This window comes from Cydia strobilella, chromosome 5 (genome assembly GCF_947568885.1).
Source record: "Cydia strobilella chromosome 5, ilCydStro3.1, whole genome shotgun sequence".
Classification (NCBI taxonomy): Eukaryota; Metazoa; Arthropoda; class Insecta; order Lepidoptera; family Tortricidae; genus Cydia; species Cydia strobilella.
In genome coordinates, this window is record NC_086045.1 from 12,351,951 (window position 1) to 12,372,579 (window position 20,629).

General features: G+C 34.6%; 2 protein-coding genes across 2 annotated transcripts in view; both read left to right on the forward strand.

Moving 5' to 3' along the window:
* Positions 1-20,629, forward strand: part of LOC134741698 (uncharacterized) — a 491,852-nt gene that overhangs the window by 236,633 nt on the left and 234,590 nt on the right. The window lies entirely within an intron of this gene.
* The window catches only part of LOC134741692 (uncharacterized), a 61,376-nt gene continuing 54,323 nt past the window's right edge, over positions 13,577-20,629 (forward strand). The window contains exon 1 of the mRNA XM_063674569.1: positions 13,577-13,984. Coding sequence (XP_063530639.1) covers positions 13,888-13,984 — 97 coding nt within the window. The 5' untranslated portion in view covers positions 13,577-13,887. The remainder of the gene's footprint in view (positions 13,985-20,629) is intronic.

Here is a 20,629-nt window from a genome sequence, read left to right on the forward strand (position 1 = left end):
ATCCCAATTTTTAGATGTATGTATCTAACCGTATTATGACCTATATTCATAAAATTTGGGGTTCTAGTTAGCCTTATGTTTATGTTTAATAGATGTTGAGTTACGTAGGGGTCATAAGTGGCTCCAAATGGTTCGTGTAATAAAACACACGGCCGCTGCGTCGCCAGTTCTCTTCTTTTGAACTTGGCTTGACACGCTGCCGCGTGTTTAGATGTACCGAGATAAGTAGGACGAGCGATCAATTTCCGCTTATTTTCTTAATTAACTATATTAATTAACTAATAAGACATATAAAAACATAAATATTTTCGAAATTCTCGTAACAAGCCCTTTTATTTGATGTGTAACTCAATATAGTTCGCAAAATTAATATTTTTATTTTATTTTCATTATTTACGAGTATACCCCCAAAAAGTTACACCAAAATTAAAATGAATTTGGGTCACAGACTTGCATAAGTATGTGTTATGTATTTAATTTCAACTTAATCGGTCTAGTGCCTTCTTTCGGACCAAATTGTCTGTGACAGACGGACAATCAGGCAGACGCACGAGTGATCCTAATATAACGAGTATTCGAGTAGGTTCCGAATTTTTGAAATAAATTATTCTATAATCAAATTAACCGATAATAATAATAATTAAAAACCTGCATATAGCACTAAGGCACTCGTAACATGGAAGTCGTTCCATGAACTGGCCTTTTACGGAGATCTAACATTTAATGCGAATGACAGAGCAAAATGACACTTAATGGAGCAGTATTAGGTGCCAAGATCTCAGTAACACTTCCTAACGGTTATTCATTCCACGCCCAAACTTAATTAAAGTTTTAATGAGCCGCGCCTCATATGTATTTTGATGCAGGCTAAGATTATGGGAGAGATCGTGATGAGGTTTCATAATTTATTATATAGTGCCGTACAGTATGAAGTTAGTTACTACTTTAAATTACTTAGAAGCAAGTCAGTAGGAATACGAAGGCCAATTTGATTTTATTTTGAATAACTCACCCCAGCATTTCCCTTATACTTACCTGAAATGTTTAGGAGTGAGCCACTACGAGACATTAATGTAATGCGATATGTCTCCAAGGAAACCACTACCCTAAGAAAATAATAAAATGCTAACGGCTAGTTTAGAAAGAGACCAGGGTCGAGGTATAGGCCACTTTGGAGTAGAAACTCAAATCCAGTATTTAAAAGAGGACGCCCTAGACTGAAGTTTCCAGCAAACGCATGACAGATCCAAAGGAAACAGCAATTTACTTAAAATATACACTATATTTTATGAATCAGTAACTGCACATAATAAAAAGTCGTTTTACAATATTCACATTAAAAACGTTGGGGTAATCTTGATTTATGAATTTTCGGTACCGCTGGTAACCACCACTACTAAACAATAACCAATTTGAAAGCAGAATTGTTATTAGCGAGGATAAGGAACCGGTAATTAGAAAGGCATACAGGTTGGAAAAAATTTATGGGCGCTGGAGGGAAAGTGCCTTAAAACCTTAAGTTGGTCCTTTTTACTTATTTAAAGGAAACATTCTTTTATTTTTAAAAAGAAACAAAACTGCATTCAGATTTTCATTTTTTTTTCAATTTCGCTTGTCATAAAATATACTACTACGAACTGAATACTGAATACTGAGTACTGAATATTCGATTTTATGGTTATTTTGGACGACAGACGAGTGTAAGATCTAAGACCCGGGTCTGCAACAAACGCCGTTGTTGCAGACCAGGGCCTAACGTTTCTTGTAGAAATGTTATCATTCATATTAACTGTATCGACTAGTAGAATAAAATAGCGAATGTTTATTTTTGTGAATTTTTAGTGGGTTCGATTCCCGGGCGAGGCGAGTTATTTTCTATAACTGTACCTATGTTTGTTTTTATTTGTTACATCTTGAATCTCAGCAATATCAAATCTACCATCTTTGCTTTTTCAAGCCAAGTCACGTTCGATTGAGACTTTTATCACGAAAATTTCGTTAGCATTATTCTATTCTGCTTCAAATAATGAAAAAAGAAGATATACATTTTCTAGTTCTTATCACCTAATAACGAATATAATGTTTCACTTAGGTAGAATTTTTTTAATATTTTTTTTAACTACTTTCACGTCAGCGACACCTCCAAGTTTTTTACCAAAGCTAGCCTCTTTAATAAGCTACAAAATGAATGTATTTACTTGATTTTATCTGTGGCAGACCAAGGTGTTTTTTTAATTGAATACAACACTATACATTTTCTATACCCGCTCGTTAAAACTAATTGTTTAAAAACTCTTTAGAGAAACCTGCATGTTCCTAATAAACACTGGCCACTAATAAAAAAAATGAATTTTTCATACTTGTTACTAATAGAAAGCCACATCATCAAAAAAAATACAAGCTAAAACCCGCGTGGCATGGCCTTAACGAAGTAATTTAATTAAAAAGTTTAAGAAAATAAACGCGAAATTGATTTGTTTTTTACGTTAATTGTGCAGAATTTCAATAGATGGATGATAATATTTATATTTACGACCCCATACGTTTACAATTTTATTTATGTTTCCTTGAAAACTAGAACCTGTCGGTAAATACAATAATAACAATTTGTGCGGATCTAAGTATGAAGTTATCGCAAAATATTTACAGAAATTGTGTCATATTTTTACCAGTATTAAATATGAAACTCGACATGAAGATTTACAGCAGGGTTCACAAACACAGCAACACGAAATTTCTCGTATACAACTGCTAGGGTAATAAGCATCATGTATTCGTGCCGTGCTCGCAATTATGTATATCGTTGCTTATCTGGTGATGTACGGATGTGACATACTGTCTTAATTGTGTGTATAAATTTAATTGGCCCGTTGTTTTGGTTTTGTTTGGGATCTGTAGCATAGCAACTACAGCAAGTACATAGATGAATTGGGTGGATAATATAAAATATCTTTGAAAGTTTTTTTTTTAATTGGAGGCCGGGGTTTGAATGGAGAAGGGTAATTTGGCGGTTTTATAAAAAACTGCAAGTAACATAAAAAAAAATCGTCCTCAAGAGATTACAGTAGGTACAGTGGTTACCAGTCGATCCTTTACATACTATTTCATTACAAAACTGCGAAGAAAAAATCTTATAGGTGCTTGTACGCTATATTATGATAAAATATGGAATGATATTTAATTGAAACGTTGTATACCACCTGTTTTGTTGAATTTGAATTGAATTTGAATTGAATTTGAATTGAATTTGAATTGAATTTGAATTGAATTTGAATTGAATTTGAATTGAATTTGAATTGAATTTGAATTGAATTTGAATTGAATTTGAATTGAATTTGAATTGAATTTGAATTGAATTTGAATTGAATTTGAATTGAATTTGAATTGAATTTGAATTGAATTTGAATTGAATTTGAATTGAATTTGAATTGAATTTGAATTGAATTTGAATTGAATTTGAATTGAATTTGAATTGAATTTGAATTGAATTTGAATTGAATTTGAATTGAATTTGAATTGAATTTGAATTGAATTTGAATTGAATTTGAATTGAATTTGAATTGAATTTGAATTGAATTTGAATTGAATTTGAATTGAATTTGAATTGAATTTGAATTGAATTTGAATTGAATTTGAATTGAATTTGAATTGAATTTGAATTGAATTTGAATTAAATTTGAATTGAATTTGAATTGAATTTGAATTGAATTTGAATTGAATTTGAATTGAATTTGAATTGAATTTGAATTGAATTTGAATTGAATTTGAATTGAATTTGAATTGAATTTGAATTGAATTTGAATTGAATTTGAATTGAATTTGAATTGAATTTGAATTGAATTTGAATTGAATTTGAATTGAATTTGAATTGAATTTGAATTGAATTTGAATTGAATTTGAATTGAATTTGAATTGAATTTGAATTGAATTTGAATTGAATTTGAATTGAATTTGAATTGAATTTGAATTGAATTTGAATTGAATTTGAATTGAATTTGAATTGAATTTGAATTGAATTTGAATTGAATTTGAATTGAATTTGAATTGAATTTGAATTGAATTTGAATTGAATTTGAATTGAATTTGAATTGAATTTGAATTGAATTTGAATTGAATTTGAATTGAATTTGAATTGAATTTGAATTGAATTTGAATTGAATTTGAATTGAATTTGAATTGAATTTGAATTGAATTTGAATTGAATTTGAATTGAATTTGAATTGAATTTGAATTGAATTTGAATTGAATTTGAATTGAATTTGAATTGAATTTGAATTGAATTTGAATTGAATTTGAATTGAATTTGAATTGAATTTGAATTGAATTTGAATTGAATTTGAATTGAATTTGAATTGAATTTGAATTGAATTTGAATTGAATTTGAATTAAATTTGAATTGAATTTGAATTGAATTTGAATTGAATTTGAATTGAATTTGAATTGAATTTGAATTGAATTTGAATTGAATTTGAATTGAATTTGAATTGAATTTGAATTGAATTTGAATTGAATTTGAATTGAATTTGAATTGAATTTGAATTGAATTTGATTTTAATTTGAATTGAATTTGATTTTAATTTGAATTGAATTTGAATTGAATATAAAATAAGCTGAGCAGTGCTTTGGTTTGTAGAATTATCATAAAATTAACAAGATGTTCATCATTTTATCTGCCTAAATGTATAATAAGTGCGAGCGAATTGCCTTAAGTGACGTCTTCAGGTTTCATTACATACGTCAGCACAAATCAACGATACGGTGGTTGGTCCAAGTCCGTAACAAAATAAGATAAAAACCATAATACAGTATTAGAACAGAATCGGCCTCCGAGTCAGAATGGCACGGGTGAAAAATATAAAAGTTGTATAATGTTAGCAAATATCTGTTAAATAATGACGTCGCATTTTTAATAACCCTAAATCAGTATTCTCGTACTGCATAAACTAAGACTAGGTTCGCTTCTCTAGAATTTTCTACTTTAATATATCTTCGGAACGACTTTCTTTGCTGCTTGGTGCCATAATATAACTATGATCAGAAAACAAATCGCAATTTGCAGGCATTTTGTTTTTTACGAGAGAAATGTATCAATATAATTTTAACCACACCAGCTCGTAAAGGATCTCTTATTCTTCAGAAACTGATGAGAAAGTTGCATTTGCATCGTTTAACTTTAGTGTCTTGACACCCTCACAACGTGCAAGGTTCCATGTCTCGAACCACTCGCTACGCTCGTGTTTATATTTTGGAGTCTTTCGCTTACTCGGTTATTAATGTCATAACACGAGTGTTTAAACAATAACGTTGCCCCCTAGTAAAACAAATAACTATTAATCTAAACTGACAAAAAATTGTTCTGTGACCTAAGTATAAGACTTGATCTAGATCTAAATATGCATCCACTGGTCGCAATTCGCAATTGCCTGCTATAATAAATATATGGAGGCCCTTACTGGTTTTATGTGTACTGGCCTGCGGTGGTGGTATAAATCGTATAGTACTTTTTACATGGTAGCTGCAACCGCTGCAGTAGATTTTCAAAAGCTCTATTTACTACCATAGCCCATTTTGAAGACAATATTTAGAATTATTTTAAATATAATCGAAACAATTTTTGAGCCCACTAAATAGGTAGCTAGTCGCTCAGTGAAATGGGGGATGAATGCCATAGAAGAGTGTTTCAGTTTTCGAGTTACCAAAGCAAATTAATAACGGTTACGTTTTGTTTTTTAAGTTCCGTAGCCAAAATGAACCCGTCTGTCTTTATACCACAACCTCATTAACTATACAAGGAGGATGTAAATTAAATTTCAACTTGAGCTGCTGTGTTTTCAAAATGTGTGTGATCATAATCCAAAACACTTCAGCCGTTGCTAATGGGTGTGCAAGACCCAGTGGCCATCATTATGAGCGCTGGGTATCTTGTTAGGTATCGGGCGACGGTACCGTTCTTACTAACTTCACATGAAATGAAAGTTCTTCCCGTGACTCGTTGTTTCGCCTGTCAATCAGCGCATGGACGTTTGAGGTGCGTCTGGGTTAGTTACGCCTTACACCCGATAGTAACAGTTTACATGTAAAACTTGTTAATTTTGGATCCACTGGACCATTCAGCAACTAATTACGTGACTTGTATTTACATTATCTTAAGAGATTATATAACTAATTATTCCCATGGTGTTTTTTTTTTTTCATGTAGTATGATATAATAAATAAGTTTACGCTTTACTTCTTAACTTCAGCCGCATTTTTAACACTTCAGACCATTTAATACAAAATAACACATTTTAATACATATAGGTTCGCCTTTTTATATCTATTTCAAATTTCAAAGGTACATAAGTAGCTCCCGAGATATTTAGGAACGTGACAGGCAGTGGCACCATAATAGTACTTTTTTACCATTTTCGTACGGGACCCTGAAAATAACATAATTAGGGGAAAGCTATAAATAAGACAATTTTTTATTTAGAAAAAGCTACTAACATTTTTGGTTATGCTTCTAAACGAATCGAGTAGGTAAGTAAGTGTTACTAGTTTTGCGTGTTAACACATAACTAAGTTGTTTTTGTTGACACGACATAATATTTACTCAGAGGTTTGACTTTGTACAAACACTCATGTTTAGTGAACATGATTACAATGATACATGACGTTATATTCATTAAAGGGCAAATAAAGTAATAATAATAAAAAACAGATCAATAATAACTTAACAAAACTATGTTAAAATAAAAGTGAACAAACACTTTATTCGTCACGCAGCCACGAACGGGACGTTATCTACCAAATAAAAACAATGTTAACAGATCTAAGAAAGTTTAAGGTCACGCAATAAATAAAGTGGACGGCAATTTCGCCGCCTGTTTGTCCGACACCTTATTCGAAGTCATACGGTTTGCTTAAGGGAATGTTTGTGATCCTAATTAAGTCCACGGAAGGCAGTTGATTTTGGTTAGGTAAGTTAGTTCTTTTTTTCGGTGATAATTAAAAACGAAAGAAATGGGTGACCTATTTATACATATGTATAAAAACACAGCTTATCTACCTTTCTTCGGTTAAAATAATGTCCCGAATATTTATGAATTAATTAAATTAAATGATAAATTTCAATTTAGTAATTAGCTCATAAACAACATCAACTATCCGGTCTCATTAAAAATACAGACTGATTGAAACATCTAATCTAAGTAATTCCATTTATGCACTACAGAATAAATATTGCGTAAGAAAAATCAAGATGGCCTCTGGCAAAACACAACGTCTTAATTCAAAACATAAATTACTTATTCAGCACAGCCTCTGAGGCGTTAAAAGCGTTTTGCATTTTTCCCGGTTAACTGCCTCTCTTCTAGGCATTATATAGGCAATTTAAACGATCTTTGTTCCCTGACCTAATTTCATAAGTATCAATCAGAAATTGAAACCAGTAAGCGCTGGATAGAGGATGTAGTAAGAAGTGTTCCGTAGATTTTTTTACAACTTATAGGAATTTATAATCACACCTAATTTTAATCGCTAACCAATGCAGTTATACAAACTATAAATTATCGTGATAAATAGGTATGTCAAGTGACCTAGATTAGGTATTAATCTATATTTAAACCCAAGTTCTTAAAGCAAAAAAGGCACCGGCCGTGAGTAATATTACACGAATTATTTCGGACCACTTCTGAAGTCAAAAACCGGCCAAGTGCGAGTGGGACTCGCGTTCCAAGGGTTCCGTACATTACACAATTTAAACAATGTATTTTTTATGTGAAATGTCTTTAAAAAACCCGTAGGGGTCGGATCAAAAACTAAGTAATTAAGTCCGACTAACGCTTGACTGCACATTTCTAATAGGGTTTCCGGTGATCTATAGGTAAAGATCTATTTTGTGTATTTTTTTCAAAAAATTTGACCCAGTAGTTTCGGAGATAAAGGGGGGGGGGAATGGTAGTTTTTTGCCTATTTTCTTAAATAACTTCTAAACTATTTATCTTAAAATTATAAAAAAATATATTTAAGATTCTCACAATGAGCTCTTTCATTTGGTATGTAAAACGATATAGTTTGACAAACTGTATTTTTTTTTTATTTTCTCATTTACCCCCCAAACGTGGCCCCCGTGTTTAAAATTAATATGTTTACGTTACATGTCCACCTTTGGGTCACAAACTTACATATGTGTACCAAATTTCACCTTAATTGGTCCAGTAGTTTCGGAGAAAATAAGCTGTGACAGACGGACAGACAGACAGACGCACGAGTGATCCTATAAGGATGCACGCATTGGACCGGCAATCCAAGGATGTGGGTTCGAATCCCACGTTGACCAGAGTTGATCATCGTTGATTTTTTCATTGTGATTGACATCTGTATATACAATTTATAGATCCTATAAGGGTTCCGTTTTTTCCTTTTGAGGTACGGAACCCTAAAAATGACGGGAAGAGGGGGGGGGGGGGGGCATAACATAATATCTATTTGATCTACAGAATCACTATTTTTACCACCGAATGACTCACTTACTCAACATCTACTACAACTACTTCGAGATGACCTGGAAAGTTAAAATTTGGCATCCAGCTAGGAAATTGGGTGTAGACAAAAGAAAAAACCGGCCAAGTGCGAGTCGGACTCGCGCACGAAGGGTTCCGTACCATTACGCAAAAAACGGCAAATAAATCACGTTTGTTGTATGGGAGCCCCACTTGAATATTTATTTAACTCTGTTTTTAGTATTTTTTGTTATAGCGGCAACAGAAATACACCACCTGTGAAAATTTCAACTGTCAAGCTATCACGGTTCATGAGATACAGCCTGGTGACAGACGGACAGCGGAGTCTTAGTAATAGGGTCCCGTTTTTACCCTTTGGGTACGGAACATTAAAAACAAACAATTGCGAGTCGGACTCGCCCACTGAGGGTTCTGTACTTTTTAGTATTTGTTGTTACAGCGGCAACAGAAATACATCATCTGTGTAAATTTCAACTGTCTAGCTATCACGGTTCATGAAATACAGCCTGGTGACAGACAGACAGACAAAGGGACAGTGGAGTCTTAGTAATTTTTACCCTATGGGTACGCAACCCTAAAAACTGAATACAATCAATTGACTCTTTGAATTTTTTATACCTACTTGACAAAAAGTATTGATATCCCACGAAAAACATAAATGCCAAAGAAAGTCAAGTTCATTAACAGCTTCGCTAATAAAAGAAGCGAGATCTAACTGGAAACCAAGTCCTTTTAAAGCCCCTTAGTGATACAGTGATACAGTAAATTATTGGTAAAAGAAATATATAAATTTAGGTACACAGTTAGACCACACTTCCTGTCAAGCATAACGTTATTCAATTGCTTAAAATGTTTTTTATGTTATTTGCTACTCAATCGTGTGACATGGCAAGTTTTTATCCATAAGCGAAACCATTAAAGAACTTGGCTTACTTCCACATTTATGTTTCGACGAGTAGAAATAACTTTTTTTTTTCATGCTCCGAAAGTGGATTATTGTCGTTCTACCTACAAGGTCTGCAGAAAGTGAATCGTTTCTGCACTAGAGCATTTTACGTTCCAAGTACGTTTTATATTTATTTTTTAAGATAAGCATTAAACATTTGGTTTTAAATGGATTTGTTCTACAATTTCCATTCTAATATTTAACACCCCATTCCATAAATAACTACACTTTTACCTGAATTGCTAATTGAAAGCACCTCTAAGAAGTACTATGTAGGGTAAGCTGGTCTAGGAGTATGCACTTAAAGTTCTAAAAAAACTAAAATATTAATTATGATAAGTAAGTAATCAAATTTGCATTATTCCATGTAATAAGCCATGTATATAATAATCATCTTCCATAAAGTGGCATAAAAAGTAGCAAAACTAAGATAGTTTTGTATTAATAATAACAATAAACAAAAATGGGAATTGCGTACTCTTGCGATAAGAGTGTTAACGCCGATAAGAGTACTCGTTAACGCCGATAAGAGTACGCGGGTCAAGTACTACATTATTTTACTTGCAGAGGTCACAAAATAGTTTTCTTTGACCCTAACAGCTTTTACAAGCCTTAAGTCCTTTGAAGAGGAGCTTTGGAGACTATTTTTGGTACTTTATTTTAGGTAAAAGCCCCTTCGACAGCATGCTTGTATGGAGATCTACTCATAATATCTGGCTTTGCTCTCTGGCGCGTAGATTGTTAAATAAATCCAGCCCATGGTACAGAGACAATTATCTCTGAGCGGTACAAAAGGTGATTCAACGTTTAGAATTTGGAGACTAGGTAGCAAGTGATTTACGCGCTCTGTCTGTCAACACCAGCAACTGATCAGATATTAAACATAAGGGCTGCGAAGTATTGCCAAAATGCGTCGTTCTCACCGCCTATATTTTGTACCAAGTCAGCAGCTGCCTGGAAAATATGTGCCTTAAATACTGTACTGTAGGTTGTCAGCCGATTGTGCAATTTGCTCTTCGTGAGATCTTTTCATAGGTAAATTTTGTGGTCGGTCATCATTAGCTGATTGGGAAATTTGTATCTCATCGGAAAATAACCAAAGGCACATTTTGTACGGCATCATCAGTTGCTTGATAAGCTATCTGTCATTCTCGAGATTTTTCTACCAACGGTAGAGGAGCGTAGAGGAAGTTGTCCGAGCACTGGGGACGTTCCATAGCGGGTCAGTCGCGGGCTTAGATGGAATTCGTCCAGCTCATCTATAGGAGTTGGCAGCGGCTGTTCGAGTCTCTGGTAAAACTGTGCATTTTTTTACTTAGTGGGCAATTGTGGTATATTATATTATATTATATTATAGGACATTCTTACATAGATTGACTAAGTCCCACGTAAGCCCAAGGAGGCTTGTGTTATGGGTACTCAGAGAACGATATATATAATATATAAATACTTAAATACATAGAAAACACCCATAACCCAGGAACAATATTTTGCACTCATCACACAAATAAATGACCTTACCGGGATTCGAATCCAGGACCATCGGCTTCACAGGCAGGGTCACTACCCACTAGGCCAGACCGGTCGTTAAATAAATCCCATAAAGTTATATAATACTCATATCTTTTTCTAGCTTTATTTCATCTACCAGTACCAACGAAACTCCGTTGCCGATTGTTCCTCAAACAAGGCCTTACTTATAGAGAGTTAAAAGCCGCATTATGTTACATTTCATGCAAATGAACATTCACTCGGCTTTCAGGCGATGGCCACTTTGCTGTGGAATGTAAAATAAAGAGCCTGGCTCAGCATGGATTACGGCCTAGGCCGCGTTTTAAAATACGAGCATATATACAGATTAATGCACGGAATCGGTATAATGTGGAATTAATGAATCCGATTTGAGGATTCTACTGGATTTTTATACGCAATTAATTCACATATTTTTCGTAGAGGAAAAATAATATGATGGGTATAACACATATTATGCATAACTTCATTGCGTTGTGATGATGAGTTTCTATTGTACCCGAAGGCCCATGGTAATATCCCCATTGTCAGCAGATTTGAAAATTTGGTTTCAACAAACTTACCAATTTGGTAATTGTCATCATTATGAACAACTGCTCATATATCCCACTACTGGGCAAAGGCTTTCTATCACAAGAGACTCTGGGATACAGTCCCCTTGCCACTCGCCACGCTAGCACTATGTGTATTAGTGTTCGCATTTTCGGGCTGAAGAAGCGAGGGGGATTATTTACGTACGAGCGAAATGTTTCTTTTGTAATATTCTAAGTCACTGATGACATAAGGTACCTAGGTAGATAATGATATGGATAATTTTATGGTTTCAGCAGTATTGATTATGGCGGATATCTATTAGAACGGATGATTTTCGCGAACCGGATCATTTTTTGGACCTACGGAGGGCGATTATCGGTAGGTAAACGAAAAAAAAATTAGTCTTTAGTACAATGGATCCCTGAGCTAAGCCGTACACGGACAGACGGACAGGCGAAAAGGTAGTTATAAGGTTTCCTTGTTGTCAGCGGAGTCCCAAAAAATAATTGATATATTTTTGGTTATAACTTTATTTAAGTGGATCTTGGAGGCGTAGGAATAATAGGGAGCTAGAGGAGCTGGTTGCGGTGCCCAATATAATTGGCGAGATCAAAGTCACACGACTCCGCTGGTCACCTGAAGAGGATGAGAGAGGATCGTGCTGTGAGAAGAGCGTATGTGGGGCACCCGGGTGGAAAACGTCCGTTTGGGCGTCCCAGATACCGCTGGAGTAACGAAACCCTTAAAGACCTGCCCGCCTTCGGAATATCCAACTGGCGTGAAGTGGCGCAGAATAGGACAGAGAGTGGCGCTCTCTTGTGTCAGAGGTCAAGATCCTTTTTGGGTCACTGAGCCAGCCTGAAGTAACCGTTCTGTGACTGCAGCTTATTACGTTACGCTTCACCGTAGTCAGCAACAAGTAAAGACAGGCGTACGACCGGTGGCGATCAACGAGTACTGAGCAGCTTTTGAATAGAGTTTTCTCTTAGAAAAAGAACTCACCCAGAGTGTGGACAGCTAGCGCTTAACAATTTATACTTGTGTATCTTTTTATTTAAACATAGCCTAGAAATATGCAGGTAATTGTATAAAATTAATTAATTAATTAATTTTATGCCGGCACCAAGCCAAATTGTAGTCACAATACTGGTCAATTCAACATGGGTTGACTTTCGGTTCGACAGTATGTTAACGCTTTTGAGATTTAGCTTGGCTTCAAACATATCAGTTGCTAGAGCATATTACAGTGATAATATTTTATTTTATCCTTTTTGAAGTCGGTTTTCCTTTTTTTAATAAAGGTAATTTTTTAAGTGTTAAAAATATATTGAAATATTATGTAACTGTTTAAACTTTCACGATTTTTACTCATTATTATTCTCAACGACACGCTATTAAGTCCCGTCGTTGTGAATAATAATGATATTATGTATGATTTGTTAGGTACCTAGTTTAGTAGTTAAGATCTAGTTTTATTTTGATAAAAATCTCCGTACTTGCATACCTTGTTAAACTGTTGAAATTAAAAGCCGTGCCCCTTTACTGTCATCAGCAAAATACAGCATCTTTTCCCTAACTTATACGAAATCATCCCATAGCCCGCTATCTGTTCCAAAAGAATAACATAACGGCGATTTTATAACGACATCGCCCTCGAAACTCTCGTCAAAGTTGGTCGCAATGGGCGAAGTTTGCGGTGCCGTGCTATTAGGCCCTCAGTTTTATCAGAAAACCAAGAGGCCCGGGCTGGTTTACTGCGTAGATTTGTACTTCTATGTATGTAAGTAGGTAGGCAAGGAGTTTACGAATCATGGTAAATGTTCGAGGGTGAGAAGAATCTAAGTGCAATATGTGATATGAAATATTAATGTATATGGAACTAGTCGAATTAGTACTCAAATTATAAATTAATTTTACAGTTTCATTAAGTTAACTTCTTTGTGTTTCAGCAGTCGTTAAATACCTATAAATAACGCTTTTTCCTTTATTTTGTCATTCAAATATAAAACGGCTTTTACAACCAATTGTTACCGAAAAACGCAAAACAGGAACTATTTATTCAATTATATTAACAGTGGCGAGCAACAATAAACTCCGATCGTTCCTAATGATGTTTCGTTTAACGGCAACAATAAAAATACAAAGTAGCCGGCAATTCAAACGAAAATTGACTAACGCGGCACGTGGTTTAGAGGGAAGTGAGGATGCAGAGTTGATACACACCCCCCGCCGTCAGGCAAGCTGCCCTATCGCGCCTCAGTCTGTTGCCTCTTGTCGCGGTGAGCGCTCGTCTGCCTGCTCCACAATCAACTTCGGTTGCGTCACTCGTGAATAACAAGTGCAACCGTACTGGATAAGTGGCATGGTGGTTCGATGGTGTTGTTAAAAATGGTGCGACGGCGGGATTACAGGCGCTCCGCGTTCACCAAATTTTGCACCACGCTTTTGTGGTTCCTTACCTGTTTTAATGGTAAGTTAGAAGGGTCAAATAGGGTATGAAAGCCCTATGGAACTCGACACGCTTCGGTGCATGAGACCGTTTGGAGTGTTTTGTTATACTCGAATGATTTGGTTGTTAGTTAGATAATGACCAAGTTGCAAAGTAATGAGCGGATCAGTTTTAATCTACATTAATTGAAAAGGAAATTAATTGAGTTGTCTAACTTAAAGTGGTGACTTAAAATTGTTTAATTCTTTTAAAATTATTTTCAGGAGTTACATTATATTATACCTATCTATTTTGAAACATCAAAGTGACATTGATGAATAATCTACCTTTAAAGCTTTTAAAGTATCATTATCCTTATCACCCAATACGTCCCATGTCGGGTACCCGGCACAGGCTTCCTCTAATTAAAATTTGCAATTTTTTCTAACAAATTAACTGACTCCAAATTAAATTGAAAAACGACGCACGTTTTACTCATCTACTGATGATATTCGTATAATAATTATTTTAGAAACAAGGCAAATGTTTATTCCTGCTTAATTTCCAACTAGCACGGGTCAAATTATTCTTGTTTACTTAATTAGGAGATTTGCGCGGGATTTTAAGCATAAGGAATACATTTTATTGATTCAATTTCTATAATATTTGGAATGTTTAAAATACTTGTTTCGTGACGTTCACTTTGTGCATTTAAACAATATGTAAAATATTTTTAGAAAATTTGTTCAGTTCTAAGTGCTGTAGTCAACTTTTCGGTACTTAATATTTTACCATTTAAATTATGACTCATTAAAGTATTTAATATTTAACCTTTATTAAATGGAATAAATTACTAGAGCGTGATTTTAACAGGCATAGTGAAATCTTACGTTCTAACCCTCAGGAATTTAGGGCCACTTCACTAATAATTCTCTAACCCGGGGTGTTCAGCGTTGGAGGTAATGGCGACCAAATGAAAGCAGAGAATCTGATATCTTAATTTAATGTTTTACAGAAGGCTGGTTAGAAAAAGTGGTCTTATCTACATACATGTAGAAGCTTATATAGTAAAGTACAGCGCCACACTATGACACTACGGATGGGTTAGGAACTATTACATACATTGACATAGCTAACAGCTTATTGAGCACTTAAACTAGTACACAATAGTTTCGGTAGATGTCACCTTTACATATCATAGGACGATTGAGAGACTTAATCTGTCTAGATTAGGTAAGTAGGTACTTAGGTATGCTAATACCTACTTATCTGCTACTTGTTAAGATAGGTCTTAACATTTTGCCACCCCTTGAAATAGTTAATGTTTTATGAGTAACATTAGGTATTTCAAAGAATAGGCTTTATACATTTTACCTATCAGTAAGGATGGGCAGAGTTCTTTGTTACGAGTTATAGTTAGGTAATTACTTAAATTTTAATTTACCGGTTAAACCTGGATTTACCATGGTTACTAATTAGTACAATTTGATATCGGGTTAACGGTTTAATGGGTCAACCCCGGGTTAGTGGAATGGTGCAAGTGGCGCCTAGAGTTTTAGTTGTACATTTTGTTGTTTTGCTGTCACAACATTTTGAGGGAAGTACACTTTCTTGCATTAAAATTATGTTTTCTTTTGTTTGTTTTTTGTTTTCTTTTTTTTCTAATTAGAATAGTAATCACTGTTTTATGTACACAACACAGTAAGGAAAGGAAATATAAAAACCGGCCAAGTCCGAGTCGGACTTCGGACTTTTCGGTTCCGTACGATTACGCAAAACGGCAAAAAATCACGTTTGTTGTATAGGAGCCCCACTTAAATATTTATTTTATTCTGTTTTTAGTATTTGCTGTTATATCGGCAACAGAAATACATTATCTGTGAAAATTTCAACTGTCTAGCTATCACGGTTCATGAGATACAGCCTGGTGACAGACGGACAGACAAATAACGGAGTACTGATTTAAACTTTCACGATTTTTACTTATTATTATTTCACAGCGACGGGAGTTAATCCGCCGTTGTGAATAATGAACATAGCGGAGTCTTAGTAATATGGTCCCGTTTTTACCCTTTAGGTACGAAACACTAAAAAGTAAAACCGGCGCCCGCTATTTTCACTTAAAATTTAGTTGTATCAAAATCATTTACTTAAAGTGCAACTGTAAGAGTGTTTTTGTATGAAATGAGTTAATGGCAATGTAAATCAACGCTGAACGTAGTTTACACGTACAGTGCTGAATAATAATCAATATCATTCAAGTTCAAGGGAAAATTCGTAACCAAGATATCTCGGGACTCGTAATTAATAACACATTTTCCACACTTGCATTGCAATGTACTATTGAAATTTACAATAATTCTAAACTAAGCTAATCTAAGCTGAGCTATGGAACTTATCTAATTATTTATTTAACTAATTAATCTCATTTTATCACCATCTCGGATATAAATTGTTACACGTATACCTAGTACTCGAGATTGAATATCTGAAGATTGCAATAAAACGAGATAACGGCTATTTTATAACATAATGCTTTCAATGAAGCCAGGAGCTCAATATGAAAGGATTACGTTTCACATAAAGAAGTAGATTACTTACCTACGTATCTTGATTTAAAATGATTTTGGGGTTTCGCTGGAGTAATAATCCTTAATCTCGTACTTTCGTCGTATTATAACGTATAGTAATAAATTATTAGAGATGGGAAAAAATGCACAATACTAATGTAAAACAATAAATATTAAAGAATGTCTACAATGAAAATGAAAGAAAACTACAAAAAATGACAAAAAAAGAAAACGTAAATTGTATTTATAAATTATTTACAAACTTAATATACTATATACTATAAACTATAAACAGAATTAAATAACTAACCTATAAAAATTAAAAACTAACCCGCTAAGTAACACGTGAAAACGCAGCTAGAGCACAATGCTAGTGGAAATTTATGGTAACAGGCGTAAGAGTTTATAACCAGTCATAAATAACGTAGATTCTGTTTTTGGTTACCGAGTGATAGGCCGCGTATTTATCAAAGCGTACGATACCATCATCCGAACCGAATACCTGAATATGTATGCTGCACATGTTTTGGACAAAGCCTGGCGCTATGGACATTAAAATTTGTTTAAAACAAAACTTTTTTCGGCTGGTCTAATTAGTTTTTCTACAGATTTTCCTGGTAGGTATATAAATGTAACAAAATGTAACAAAGTTTTCTTTAAACTACCGTCAACCGGAGTGAGTAGGGATGGCTGGAGTGAATAGGGACAAAACTTAAAATGTTATTTACCTGTCAATTTCTTCAAAAATACCCACACAAATTGTATAATTCGATTGATAATAATAGTAAATTTTGTATGATACTATTTGTGTGGGTATTATTGACGATATCATCAGATAAATCACATTTAATGTTTTGTCCCTATTCACCCCAGCCATCTCTATTTACCCCGGTTGACAGTACATCTAAAAAAAAATTATTTGTTTTATTCAGTACTTGCAGCTGTTATATAAAAACTAGATATAATTTGAGTCTTATTCATTTCATTATTCATAATCATTCCGTCCCTCCGTCTGTCACAGGCAGTCTGATAACTAAGAAACTACTAGAACGATTGAGTGGAAACTTAGTACATACGAGTAATACATGTTGTATGTCGGTGACCTAAAAACGGAGGTGTAAACGTAAACAAAATAAATTTAAAATTTGGGCCGGATTGGGTCCAGTTTTGAGGAATTAATTAGAAAATTAAAAAGTAAAGTAATTTAATTTATACACAATAATTACAAATACATAATAATTAGACTTAAAAAATTAGAAACTAAAACCCGTTCTGAGACATGCCGGGTCCAAAGGTCCCCATCACACTATAAGCATTATAGCAGCGTTACCCCGCTACATGGCGATGGAGACCTGTTGGACAAGCCATGACTGCAAGCAGTGACCCCCTCCCTTTCTCCATGACTCGCTTGCCAGTAAAGTGTTGCAAACTATATCATGTCACATATTTATTAAATGAAAGATTCTCATTTTTATATTTTTTTTGCAGAAAATAGGCAGCAATTGATAAATTCACGCCTTATATCCCCGAAACTACTGTCAAAAAATTTGCAAACAAATATAGATAATTCTTGCCTATAAATTTCTGGAAAGTTACTGTTGTAGTCCTTGGTAATAATATATTATTTTTCAACATCGTATTTAACCGGTTAGTGCTTAATGAAATATAGTTACTTCCTGTAAATTGTAAAATCAAACAAGTACTAAAAGAAAATCGTACTATTAACGCTTGGGCGAACCATAATTTATAAAATGAGTACATTTTTACGGACTTCAGGAAGGCATAAAGAGGCTCAGGTTTATCGCAACTACCTCACGATATATTTGCAGGCTATAAAGTTTTTATTCCACCTCTCGAGTATTCTTAGAATAGAATATAATGGAATGGTGGGTTATTAATGGATAACAAAACAGTAGAAGATCTGATCAGAACAATGATTTAATAGGCTGTTAATTGATATAATCGTGAAGAATAATAAATTTTAATTACGTTTATTTATTGTGTTAATGGTAACTTTCAAAAACCATGCATAGGTACTTAATTAGTCTAAAAAAATGCGACATGCTTATCAGTGAAATGACCCTGATTGCCTTAAGGCCCAGTTGGTTTGTGTTCTTCTCTCACTCTCACTGACAGAGCACAAGCGTGAGCGAGATGGATGTGCATGCTCGTGACTGCGAATATCAAGTTTTTGAATTTTAAATTATTGAGTGTTCTAATAATAATAAAATAGGCCCGTCATATCCAAGGAGATAAAATAGGAGTAACTGATAAGGTGATAAGCATAATAATAATGCTAATTTTTTAAAAATAATTTACACATTTTTAGTTTCTTTAGACATAGGTCAAAAACGCACTTTAAAAAAATATATTAATTGAAATAAAGTAATTAAGAAAAAAGCTATTTAGTTATAGAATCTGGTCACAAACTTTCACGAGAATCGGTTCAGAATTGCGACCTGTAGAGGAGAACATCCAGACATACGAAAGCAAAATACCCGAGCCAAAACGAAGACCTTCGCTACGCTTCGGTCAATAAAAGTAATCGCTGAGTTCCCTCAAAAATAAAATTGCGCAGTTCATATTTTTAGCTTTTAGTGCGTTTAGTGCATTTTAGACCCATGTTCGTGATTTTTTTCAATCGAGCGAAAGTAAAAAACTCAGGATTCGAATCACTGAAGTCCCTATAGAAAGGCCTCAATATTGCTAATTAAATTTTTGCAACCGTATTGTGAATTTGTGATATAAAAAAGCGCTACGACTTTTAAAAAACTCCGTTCTCTGAACCTACTACGGTGGTTCGGATGAATTTTTCAGACACGTTTTGTTCTCGTATCAAACCTTGAAGGGAAAGTGCCATTCTGCAAAGTAAAGAATGTGTCATTGTATTTGTATTCGATCAAATCTTACCTTGGCTAGCTTAAGTTTTGTATGCCCGTTATGCATCCACGCATAAGTATAGTATATATAGGTAGATTATAGTATGGAATTGAGGCTTAATTGCCCACATATATCAATATTTCTCAGACATATTTCTCAAAACAGTTAAATGTTTCACAGTTACAAATTGATGAAAATTTCATATATTTAGACATTATTCACCAGTGCATTTCGTTCATACATAGACGTATAATATTAGAGCGAGCGAGATTTGCTGCGAGTATCAACATATCAATAACAAATGACATTATGTGAGTGATCATATTCACAATTACTGGCTCAAACGGATAGGGTGGAAGCTGCGCCGGCTTAAAGCGGTAAGACAACCCGAGTTGTTGCAGGCACTGCCTGGAGAGAGTAGGTGTCGCCCTAAGGCTGGTTTCCAAGGTGTGTGAGCTCCATGGCTGTATAGTGGAATGGTGGTTGAAGCGAATGGGCACCACGGCCTGAGCTGCTCCCGGTCTGCGGGGCGTTCCCGAGACACCATGTGATCAATGAGTTAATACGTTGTACCATGGTCTCAGCGAACGTGCCTTGCATTCTGGAGCCTCAAGGCTTAAGTCGTACAGATGGAAAGCACCCGGACGGCTTGACGCTGGTTCCGTGGGCCAAAGGCCGCTGCCTACTGTAGGACGTTACCTACGTGAGTACATTTGCACCTACTCACCTAGCTCCTAGTAGGCGTGGCCGCTGAAAATGCCGCGAGGCTCATTGAACTCAAAATACGCCAATCTGGAACCAGTGTACGACCTTGTTCCGGTCGCGGTGGAAACCCCTTTCAGGCTCCTACTTAGTCTAACAAATATCGCTTGCTATCCAGCGCGGCAATGCCGCAAGTATATTGGGCACGTTTGGACAGGGTGGGGGTCGGAATGGGGTTTATGGTATAGATAATGTAGGTAGTTAATTTCTAGTTAGTTTTAGTATTTTTGTTTAGTTTATATGTACGTGTTTGTTTTAGATTTTAATATTTTATAATGTAAAAAAACAAAAAAAACAAATTGTTAATATAACATTTTTTTACATTTCCTCCAAAACCGAATTACCTACTGTGCACGTTACTAAGTCAGAAAATAACGGATCCTTTTAAGTCATGCATTTTTTACACGATCGCTTTGTTCCTTCCAAAATGATATCCCACGCTCATGAATATTAAAATACGTACCTACGTGGACTT